This window comes from Podarcis gaigeae (assembly GCF_964106915.1).
Source record: "Podarcis gaigeae genome assembly, chromosome: 10".
Lineage (NCBI taxonomy): Eukaryota > Metazoa > Chordata > Lepidosauria > Squamata > Lacertidae > Podarcis > Podarcis gaigeae.
The window spans coordinates 54,029,216-54,041,362 of NC_139686.1; the positions used below are offsets into that span (position 1 = coordinate 54,029,216).

The following is a 12,147-nucleotide window of genomic DNA, read 5'->3' on the forward strand; positions in this document are numbered from 1 at the left end:
GGCTGATGAGTGTTTGTGTGTGAAAGCGTTATTATAGTCCTGGTGGAATAATAATAATACTAACAACAACAACAATAACAATTTAATATTTATACCCTGCCCATCTGGCTGGGTTTCCCCAGCCACTCTGGGCAGCTTCCAACAGAATATTAAAATACAATAATCTAGTAAACATTAAAAGCTTCCCTAAACAGGGCTGCCTTCAGATGTCTTCTAAAAGTCAGATAGTTTATTTCATTGACATCTGTCGGGAGGGTGTTCCACAGGGTGGGCGCCACTACCGAGAAGCCCCTCTGCCTGGTTCCCTGTAACCTCACTTCTTGCAGTGAGGGAACTGCCAGAAGGCCCTCGGAGCTGGACCTCAGGGTCCAGGCTGAATGATGGGGGTGGGGATGCTCCTTCAGGTATACGGAAGCATTGGGGATGTACGTTTCTAAATGAGTAAACAATAAGAGAGTGAATCTTTGAGGAAGGGGCTGAAAAAAGCCATGGCACTGGTGACTAAGCCAACTTTCCCCTTTTGCTTGAAGTTGCTCTATTCCTGCTCAGGCAGCAGAAGCAGAGGGTAAAAGGAGTCCAAGGTGGCATGGTGATTAGATTTGGGGGCTATTACTGGGAAAACACAAGTTCTAATTCCTATTTGGTCATGAGGCTTACGGGATGACCACCCCTATATTATGGTCTGCACTGCAAGATGTGGAAATTACTGGTATTTCATACAGGTGAACTGTAAAATGTTCTCCCAGAGGGTTTTGGGGTTTTTTGCTGTGCTGTTTTGAGATTCCAATTTATGCAATAATTCCCTTCCCTCCCCAAAGACACGCAGCTAAGAGGGTGGGATTTTAAGGAACAGAAACAAGGGTTGACAAAGGAGGTGAAGTCTAGAAAGATGTGCAGCGGGGTGCTTCAGTTGTTAAAACAAGACCCATCTTTCAGTTCAAATGGTTTCATGCACGGTAAATTCTTGAGAACCCTTGATTGTGCTGGCATAAAGAATTGTGCTCCAGTGACATATAGGAACAGTCACTCTGTGTAACGAAAGCATTTCTGCATCACACTGGGCTCAGGCTTTGCTTTTGCCTTGCTATGACATAGTGTAGCTGCTTAGCTAACGCAAGGGATCTGAAAGGGAAGTACTGACAAGAAATCTTCCGTGCTTGTCTACTAGGTTTTGTTAACACTGTAATACAGAACAGTGCTCAGGAGACAGGTTGAGCAAGATACTAGCATAACTTTGTTGGCTCGCATCTATATGCTGGCAGAAGGATGCTGAATGTATTTGGCAGTCAACGTTAGGTTTTTCGTTAATCTCTGACTTTCATGTCATTTCCAGAAGGTAGATTAAAGCTGCCTAGATAGATTGCAGAAACAAAGGCTTGAGTGCCTTTATGTTGCTCTGCCCTCTCTAGTCCAGCTTTGTGCTGGATATCGGAAGCATTAAGGTTTCGCGGGTGGAGCTGTGGGTTAAACCACAGAGCCTAGGACTTGTCGATCAGAAGGTTGGCGGTTCGAATCCCCGCGACAGGGTTGCTTGGTCCCTGCTCCTGCCAACCTAATAGTTTGAAAGCACACCAAAGTGCAAGTAGATAAATAGGTATCACTCCGGCGGGAAGGTAAATAGCATTTTCGTGTGCTGCCCTGGTTCACCAGAAGCGGCTTAGTCATGCTGGCCACATGACCTAGAAGCTGTATGCCGGCTCCCTTGGCCAGTAAAGCAAGATGAGCGCCGCAACCCCAGAGTCTGTCACAACTGGACCTAATGGTCAGGGGTCCCTTTACCTTTACCTTTAAGGTTTCGTATAGAATGCAACATGCTCTGGTTTCTGATGTTTTCAAAAAGCAATAAATTTTCTTTTAACTTGACTTGCAAATGTTGGAACTGCAAAAGGTTAGAAAATGTCCTATACTAAGTGGTTTTCTTTTTTTTCTTTTAGTGAGTATGTTTTTGAACACATTGACGCCCAAGTTCTACGTTGCTCTCACAGGAACTTCTTCATTAATATCGGGGCTTATTTTGGTGAGTAAAATTGTTGCATTTTACTACTTCTGACTATAAACTTTTGAACGTCAGATTCCACATGTAAGAAATAAATAAATCTGATATTTCTTGCTATTTCTTCCCTACACACCTGCCTCCAACTTTGTGTCTCTGTGTACCTAAAAGAATTTGCATTTGCCATGGGCTGTGTGGTCTCTAGCATCTTCAAACCTAAAATTTCATTTTCGAAAGACAAAATTCGTGCCTTGCGTGCTTCCATTTTCAGCTGTAGAGAGCTTCACTTGCCAACCTGTTTCTGTCAATCTTCTCATATTGGCCAATCCCATCTTTTAAATCCCTAGCCAATAGGAACCACCACAGCTTTTTCTGCAGCAGAGTCCAAAATCAGTACTTTGTTTAAAATCCTGTTTATATTGTGCCATGCTACCCCAGTCTCCAAGGGATTTCAGGGGTTGTTTTAGCCCACAGTCTGTGTCTTCTGCAATGAGACACTGTGGTGTCTTTATGATATATGGTTTATTTACACATATATACAACCCGAGTCTACCAATTGGAAGCCACGGAAGCCCCGTCGAACGTTTCGGTTCCAAAAGAACATTCACAAACAATCACTTCCGGGTTTGCGGCATTCAGGAGTCAAAATGTCCGAGTTCCAGGGTGTTCAACAACCAAGGTATGACTGTAGTGGGTTTTGTTAAAGGTCCTGGACCTCAATTCACTGAAGGTAACTCCACCTTGAGCATTATATTGGGTATCTTTTAAGAAAGCTTAGTCACCTAAAGCAGTCATCAGAAGAGCATCCTTATTGAGCTTGACTTCTGTCACTGGAACACTCTAGTAGACTGACTGCCAGCAGCTCTTCAGGGGTTCAAGAGGGGTTCAAGAGACCTACCTGGAGATGTCAAGGATTGGATCTTAGACTTTTTGCCTGCTTTGGAATTCTTGCCTTCCACGTGTTCCAGTGCATGCCGAAAGGCCATGCAAACAATGTGTTCACCAGAGCTGCAATCTCTCTTCAGCGCCTCTCGCTGCTACTTAAGGCTTATTCACAAAAGAAATCTCTGAAGAATAACGACATTTGCCAAAGGGTTTAGAGACCTTCCTTGCCTTGTTGTTGTTGTTTTCAAGCAAGAGGGAGATCATTACGGAATTAATTACTGTATCCTGAGTATTCCTTGAACAGATAGCACCTCAAGGCATATGGTTAGCCTTCAGAGAAATTAAAACTTCCCTTGTAGGTGTGAACAAAAGAGGCTTGGAGAGTAGATACTATAGGAAGAGGAGCTGTCTGTTGTTTTTTAAAGAGACCCAACAATTAGGACAGTAAGATGAAGGCTTTCAAAGCACGACTTGGCCATTTTTGCAAGAATTCACAGAGAGAAATTACGGTAGTGTTTGGCTGCCTTCCTTTTCATATGTAAATAACAATGATACTAATAACTTTAAACTGGAAGTGATTAAGAATATTCACATTGTTTTAATTTATCAGCCGTTCATTACATTGCATTAAGAAAATTCAGTGGTGATGGGGAAGCAGTCCCTTACTATTTTATCTCTTGTACTGCTGGCTCAGGGATATTGGCAGTTATATTAATTTATATTTTTTATCATTTTGTTATGCCTTTTTTAGAAACAAAGTTGATAGATACTGAAATTGTTCAATTTTTTGTTTTAACCATGCTGAATAATTATTTAAGTAATAACTGTAAACTGCTTCGGTTGCTGCCAAGCCAGGACACAAGTATGAAGATGAGTGATAGTCCTGCACTCGATGGTGCTAAAAAGTTATGCTTGGCTGTAGTAGGTGGGCAGGATATGACAAGGGCATGTGATCTCTGAGGCATGTAACCCAGCATATGGAGAAAGCAACTGGCTTACAGCTGCATCCTTTGCAAACACAGTTTGGGCCAGAGGTCCAGTAAATGTAAGGAAAAGGATCAGATGCTACTGCTGCATTAGTGCTACTGCTGTTTACACACTTTGCTTTGTGCTGTGATGTACGTTGTCATGTAAGGTTACTAGAAGGGGTAGAGAAAGTGCCGAGGTAAGTTTGGGCTCCCCTCACATTCTTCTTTCTTCTGCTGCTTCTTTGGCGATCACTTGTAGCCGAGTAAGATTGTCTTCCATAAACACAGTTTTAACAATGAGTCTGTAAGTGACTGTGGAGGCCAATTCTGAATCCACACGTCCTTCCACAGTGGGGACATTGGTTTCCTGGTGGGAGTTGATCATGGTGTGGATTTGCCAAGCTTGCCTTCCTCTTAGCACATTTCTCCCTTGCATCCTGAGTTCGAGTGTCTTCAAAGCCCATGGCACCTTTGGTAAAGGCTGTTCTCCAGTTGGCAAGTGTTTCCCAATTGTTGGTGTTTATACTACATTTTTAAAGATTTGACTTGAGACAGTCTTTAAACCTCTTTTGTTGACCACCAGCATTTACGCTTTCCATTTTTAAGTTCGGAATAGAGTAGTTGCTTTGGAAGACGATAATCAGGCATCCGTACAACATGACCAGTCCAACGAAGTTGATGTTGAAGAATCACCCCAAACAGATATTTAATTCACATAACTCACCCCAAGCAGATATTCAATGGAGATCCTATTCAGGATACAGAAAAGAGCACTGTATGCAAACATTCCCCTTTTAATTTTGCAACCTATTTGCGGACATAGTGATGTATGGAAGTGAGAGCTGGACCATAAAGAAGGCTGATCGCCGAAGAATTGATGCTTTTGAATTATGGTGCTGGAGAAGACTCTTGAGAGTCCCATGGACTGCAAGAAGATCAAACCTAACCATTCTTAAGGAAATCAGCCCTAAGCGCTCACTGGAAGGACAGATCCTGAAGCTGAGGCTCCAGTACTTTGGCCACCTCATGAGAAGAGAAGACACCCTGGAAAAGACCCTGATGTTGGGAAAGATGGAGGGCACAAGGAGAAGGGGACGACAGAGGACGAGAAGGTTGGACAGTGTTCTCGAAGCTACCAGCATGAGTCTGACCAAACTGCGGGAGGTAGTGGAAGATAGGAGTGCCTGGCATGCTCTGGTCCATGGGGTCACAAAGAGTCGGACACGACTAAACAACAACAACAACATTTGCAGACAGAGAAGTTTTAGGGGGGTGCCATTTCACCAAATTTCTCCAGTTTCACTGGGGTGGGACTTGTCAGCAGAAGTCACGGAGCTGCTCCCTCCCACCCGGCCCAAAGTTGTTGATGGTGCAACCATGTTGAGCAGCGTGGTCACCATTTTTCACTATCTACAATATTGCATCATTCCAGGACATTTTGGAGGTGGGGGAGGCAAATGGCAACCAAAACACACACAAAAATGGTGGAGAATATCCGGAGCAAATTCTGCAGTAGATCTTCTTTTTCCAGAGGGTGAGAAAATGAAAAAAAAAAATCTATGAAAGGGACAGAAACCAGCAAAGAAGCCTCTTTGTAATAACTGGCTAGGCATTTCCCTTTTAGAATATAACGTTGACGTCTATGAATTGGACCATTCAGCCCAGTATTGTCTGTTCGGACTGGCAGCAGCTCTTGAATATTTCAGGCCTTTCTTAGCTCTGCTACCTGAGCTGCTTTAACTGGAGATGCCAGGGACTAACCTTGTGGCTAATTACTGTATTTTTCGCTCTATAAGACGCACCAGACCACAAGACACACCTAGTTTTTGGAGGAGGAAAACAAGAAAAAAAATATTCTGAATCTCAGAAGCCAGAACAGCAAGAGGGATCGCTGCGTAGTGAAAGCAGCAATCCCTCTTGCTATTCTGGCTTCTGGGATAGCTGCATAGCCTGCATTCGCTCCATAAGATGCACACACATTTCCCCTTACTTTTTAGGAGGGGAAAAGTGAGTCTTATAGAGCAAAAAATACGGTAAGTACTCCAAGTAGCTCCAGACCAGGGTGGTGAGACAGACCCAGGAATGGATAGATAGATATTTGCAGCTTTTTAAGGGAAAGTATGAGCAATAGGTGAGAAATAGCTTCTTGGTTGCTTCTGTATCGAGCACAGAGACCTGGACCTTCTGTTTAAAGCTCTCTGTGGCTTTGCAATTATTTCCCATTATATGTTTGCCAATGATAGGTGGCCACTTATGCATCACCAAAAGAAGAAATGCACCACTGAACAAGGGGATAAAAAGAGGTCACAGATTTGCATATAAGTTGCATATGCTAATTTATTTTTATAGATTCAAATTCAGAAATAAATACCGTAATTTAAATAGAAATGCAGTGCATCTCACCATAGCTGGGGGCAAGGAACTAGGTTCCTGCTCAGTCACCTAGAATCATAGAATCGTAGGGTTGGAAGGGACCCTGAGGGTCATCTATTCAAACCCCCTGTTATGCAGGAAAATGCAGCTGTCCCATGCAGAGATCGAACCTGCAACCTTGGAATTATCAGCACCATGCTCTAACCAGGTGAGCTGTCCAGGTGCTAAATGTCAGTGGGCAACTTTAAGGCCCCTGTTCTGTCTTCTCATCGTTTTGTGTCTTTAAACTGAATTTGGAATGGGTAGCTTTCCAAATACTCTTTCAAACAGTTTCCCCTTGTGTCTCTCCCACACTCCCTGTTTTCCTTAAAGCCTGTATTAGTATGTTGGTGGCTCTTGGTGTAGCACCCTATCAATCTCTGCAAGGTTATGATTTATAAAGCAACACCGCATGTACTGACAGCACTGTATAAGGAATAAATAAGGATAACAATTCATCCAAAAAATACCTTTAAATATAGAATCAGAGCTTAAAAGAAAACACAGGTGGCCAGTGGGAATTACTTTGGAGTTAAGGAAAGCAAACTAATAAATGCACATATTCACTTCTGTTTTTAGATATTTGAGTGGTGGTATTTTCGCAAGTATGGGACCTCGTTCATTGAGCAAGTCTCGGTGAGCCACTTGCGCCCTCTGCTGGGAGGGGTGGACAACAACTCTCCAAACAACTCAAATACAAGCAACGGGGAGTCTGATGCAAATCGGCAGAGCGTCTCAGGTAAGACAATTCCCCTTGTCCTGCGCAGATTGTTAACTTTAATAGTATGTCCTTTTAAAATGCAAGAATGATCATGGGTTATGTTTATTACTATTGACAGCAAACCTGCAATGTCCTGGATTCTTTTGTTTTGTTTAAGTGTTCTATTATCGCTCATGTCCCAGCCTTCAAGTATGGATGCTGATCTCAGAGGCATCTTGGGGTCCTTCAGCCAGTGGCTCCCTAGGGAAAGTGAGTTACTGCCTCCAATCTATTTGTAGGTTGTTTTATTCTGGCAGAGGAAGCGGAACAACTTTGCAAGAACTCGAATAGCATATCACTTCAGAAGCCACCTAGAGCAAACAATTAGCTGCATATCTTCTCACCTGCAAGCTTCCATTTTTGACTTTGAAATGGAACAGTGTTAGCTGTTGACTTAAAAAGAAATTGAAACATGAGTGGTTTTAGGAATGAATTTATTCACCAAGTCGACTTTTCCCCAGTTGAATCTGCTCCTAGTGTTACTTCATCCTAGTGTCAGACTTTAGAATATATTTTAGCTGTTCTGGCTAATAATAATAATGATGATGATGATGATAAAAAAAATTATTTATACCCTGCCCTCCCTGGCCAGAGCCAGGCTCAGGGCGGCTAACACCAGTAAAATTACAATAAAAACATAATAGGGGGAAAGAAACCAATTTTAAATACAGGTTAAAATGCAATTTAAAATGCAGCCTCATTTTAAAAGTAGCCCATAGATCAAAACCGTAAGGGGAGTGAAACATAAGGGTTAGACTGAGTCCAAACCAAAGGCCAGGTGGAACAGCTGTGTCTTGCAGGCCCTGTGGAAAGATGTCAAGTCCTGCAGGGCCCTAGTCTCTTGACAGAGCGTTCCACCAAGTCGGGGCCAGTACTGAAAAGGCCCTGGCCCTAGTTGAGACCAATCTAACCACCTTGCGACCTGGGATCTCCAAAGTGTTGTCATTTGTGGACCTTAAGGTCCTCCGCGGGGCATACCAGTCCCGTAGGTATGTATAATATGTATTCCCTATCCCACCCCCCCCAAAGTGCCATCATAACAAAAGATATCCATGCTTTTCCTACGAGTGCATTTGCAACAACAAATAAACCGCAACACCACCAGTGGTGGGAGCTCAGGTAATCATTCCCGCCCCCCCCCCCGGCCACTGGCTATAGTGCCACATGTTTATATCTATAAGCCAGGAAAGTCAATACGATATAAATCACATCTACACATACATCACTCCCCAAAGTCTTATTTAACTGCCATGAGTCCCAGTCAAAAACTGTGGGAACTCTAATAAACCCCCTCTACAACAATCTCATGATTCTTATAAATTAGCATACTAATTCATTTACACACACTTTCTGCTGAAGGTGGATGAATTTCCAGCGCCTGCTACTTCCCTCTTCTAGGTAATACTGCTTGTACTGGGCAGGTTATTCAGACATACAAATCTATATGTCCCGCAACATAGTCTTTGGTTTTGGGAGCAGAACATTGCTGGCAACAACTGCCTTCTGGGCCATTTTACAGTTAGAAATAGGAGGGCTGTGAACAATCTCTTTCTGGACTGTCGCCATCAAAGCAGACAATGCAAGGACTGATGGAACAGTGGTCTGATTCAGCTTCATTTGTTCATATACGTACTAATAATTCATTGGATCACAGAAGCACTCCAGATGTATATACTGTGGGCAAATCACAGGCCCTCCAATGGCGCCCATCTGTTAGATACCACCTGTATATTCGCCTGGTATTCTTTTAGATGCTTGGAATGCACCTGGAATGACTTAATTTGAAGGCAATTTTGTTTTCAAATAAACAGTAACATTAACTGGTAATTAGAAGGCGTATATATTTTTCCATTGTTACAGAATGCAAAGTCTGGCGAAATCCACTAAACCTGTTTAGAGGAGCTGAATATAACCGGTAAGTGCTGCACAGAATTGTCATTCAAGCACAGTAGCCACTTTTGAGCACTCGTTCATTGTCACAGAAGGACCTGGGGCCTTATCCGAGTAGCACAGTGGACAGGTTTCACATATATTGTATTTTTAATCCTTGTTGGAAGACACCCGGAGTGGCTGGGGTAACCCATCCAGATAATAATAAATTATTATTATAATTATTATATGCATTCACACTTAACACTAAACCATGGCTTAGTACAGGGCCAGAAACCCTCTTTTTTTTTTTAGCCTGAAGGCTGCATTTCCCCTAGCATGGAGAGCCGTGGGCCTAGTGGGTCAAAAGTGCAACAACTCCAGACCTCTTTATCCAGTCCATGGGACACACACCCCCAGCTCTCTCCATAGCCACTCCCTCTTTTCCTAAACCACACCCCTCACCCACCTTGCTACACATCAGGGGCAGACCTTGGCAATATGGCATGATGTGCAAGGCCAAAATTTGACACCAGCCAGTCAAGTCCTTGCACTGCCTTCCCAAACCCAGATAAGTGAGATGCTGGGCTTTGGGAAGGAGGCATATGAGGGTCCTGACAGGCTCCTAGAGGCCTCCCACCTCCTTCCTGAAGCTGGGAAAGCACTAACTAGGCTTTGGAAGGTAATGGGAGGACTTTAGGACCTTGTCAGAGTCCTCATGCCTTTGGGAAGGAGGCAGGAAAGCCCCCCTGAGCTGGGGGGGCATTGCCCTAAATCTGCCTCCTTGAGTATTTTTTGCCTGGCTGGAATGCATCCTTGAATTCTGACTGACTCTCACTTGCCTGGATAGAGGATATACAGGGGGTCTTGGGTGTATGTAGAAACTAGCCTACTGTACAAAGGTTGAATTTTTATTCACTGATTCACCCACTTTTGTTTCTGGCCCTACGCACCACAGGCCTGTGACCCCTTCCTTCTGAAGGTTGCCCAGAAGGAAATGCAAAGATATTTCTTTCTCTCTCTCTCTCTCTCTCTCTCTCTCTCTCTCTCTCACACACACACACACACACACACACACACATATTCTCCACCCAGGTAAGTGGGAGGCAATATCTGTGGTTTAAGGACAAATTCCAGCCTAGAAAGAGCCTTTGGAGCAGGGCTGTGAGAAGCATGGGGAGAAGTCTGATGGGCACCCATTTTGGTAGGATGAAGAGTGCTTGGTATATCCAGTAGGATGAAAAGGGTATGAGAAGATTTCTGAGAATTTGGAATGGTCCATGGGGAAGATCTTCCGATGAATTTGCGAAGGCGGCTTCTGCTATTTCTTGTACTCTCTTTTATACTCTCTCCAGGTATACCTGGGTGACGGGAAGGGAACCTCTGACATACTACGATATGAATCTTTCAGCGCAAGATCACCAGACGTTCTTCACGTGTGATACGGACCACTTAAGGCCTGCAGATGCCAGTAAGGAGTTTACTAATAAGCGTGCTTGGAAACGTATGACTTGGAGTGAATAGCAAAGTTTACTTCCGATAAAATAGGGACAAGGTGTCTCGGATCACCAAACTGTTGTCTTTGCTTGTGTCTAAACTGCTTGCTTGGAGTGCTTGTCTAAATTACGGTTCTCAGCACTTCAGATTTGAAGTGTGAGTGTGTTGAAGGATCTTAGTTAGAACCTGTTGAATATAGCAGAGCATACGCAGACTGTCCAGAAGCAGTCAGTTCCCATCATCCCTGACCACTGGTCTTGCTAGCTGGGAGTGATGGGAGTTGTAGTCCAAAAACAGCTGGAGACCCAAGTTTGGGAAACCCTGCTGTAGTACAAGAGATGGGGGCTTGTGGTCTGCAGGCCAGATTTGGACCAGCACAGGTCCCGATTTGGCCTGCGAGGCCATTTTCCCCAAACCTCACCCACTTTCCCCATATATCCAGTGTGACGTCAGGAAGTAGAGATGTAGCTGGATCAGATGTGTGACCTGAGCTTCTCCCTATGGGGGGAGCTCAGCCACACAGCAATCACTGCAGAAAGGAGATGAGCACAGGGCAAATCAATGTTCAAGGGACTTTGGCAAGTGGGCAGGGCACCCTACCTGCCCATCATCTAAGATAAGTTGATCGACAGATGGGTTGTCCTGCCCACTTGCCAAATCTGGTTTCTATTGTTGATTTCTGAGCAAACCATTCTTGGCACATTTTCCTGTAGTTTCCTTTAACATTGACTGCACAGATGTAAGGTTCCTCTTTTTCTGGACACATTAAAAGAGTAAACCTGAGGTTTGGAGAGAAGGTGCATCAAGACATTTGCCTGATAAAATGCCCCAACGGAATGCTTGACTACAATTGTGTCCTGTCAAATCACCCCCTCTATTTTTATTTATTTTTAAATACTTTGCTCAACAGTAATGCAAAAAGCGTGGAGGGAGAGAAATCCACAGGCCAGAATTTCTGCAGCGCACGAAGCCTTAGAGTTAAATGAGTAAGTATATCAACAGTCGTTTGAAAATGTTTTTGCTTGATCATGATCAGGGGTGGGAAACTTACAGCCTTGGGGACCAAATGTGTCCCTCCAAGCCTCTTATTTGGCCCCTAGAACTCTCCCCAGCCATGCACTTCAATGGCCCTGTTCCACGCTCTCCTTGGGTACCTTAATGTATTATTGAACTGTGATACTGCCTCTTGTTTGTTGAGAAGGATGGAGGACGGTGTAGCAACCTATGGCTTTTGTGAGTGGCTGTGATGCAGCCTACTGTAAAAAAAAAGAGTGAAAGCCACCCTCTTTTTGCCTCTGGCCTCAGCCTCCATGTGGCCCGCAGAAGATTCCCTAATGAGGAAACACTGCCTTCAGATTGAAAGATTATGCCCACCCCTGATCTAGACTGTTCATGCTAATTTCTTATCTTTGGGAGGGTGAGGTACAAAGTGAGGTAGTTCTCTAAATTTCCTAACGATGGGCAATAGGGAAGGACCTATAATTCTTTTTTCTTCTTTTATCTGTTGGTGCAGGGTGACGCTGTGGGTTAAACCACAGAGCCTAGGACTTGCTGATCAGAAGGTCGGCGGTTCGAATCCCCACAAGGGGGTGAGCTCCTGTTGCTCGATCCCTGCTCCTGCCAACCTAGCAGTTCGAAAGCACGTCAAAGTGCAAGTAGATAAATAGGTACCGCTCCGGTGGGAAGATAAACGGCATTTCCATGCGCTGCTCTGGTTCTCCAGAAGTGGCTTAGTCCTGCTGGCCACATGACCCGGAAGCTGT

At 44.1% G+C, this 12,147-nt stretch overlaps 1 protein-coding gene across 4 annotated transcripts in view; it reads left to right on the forward strand.

Moving 5' to 3' along the window:
• ST7 (suppression of tumorigenicity 7) overlaps positions 1-12,147 on the forward strand; it is a 98,311-nt gene that overhangs the window by 52,408 nt on the left and 33,756 nt on the right. For all 4 annotated transcript variants that reach the window (XM_083699297.1, XM_083699298.1, XM_083699299.1 and 1 more), the window contains exons 2-6: positions 1,935-2,017; positions 6,838-6,997; positions 8,879-8,933; positions 10,243-10,358; positions 11,295-11,370. In XM_083699297.1, coding sequence (XP_083555423.1) covers positions 1,935-2,017; positions 6,838-6,997; positions 8,879-8,933; positions 10,243-10,358; positions 11,295-11,370 — 490 coding nt within the window. The remainder of the gene's footprint in view (positions 1-1,934; positions 2,018-6,837; positions 6,998-8,878; positions 8,934-10,242; positions 10,359-11,294; positions 11,371-12,147) is intronic.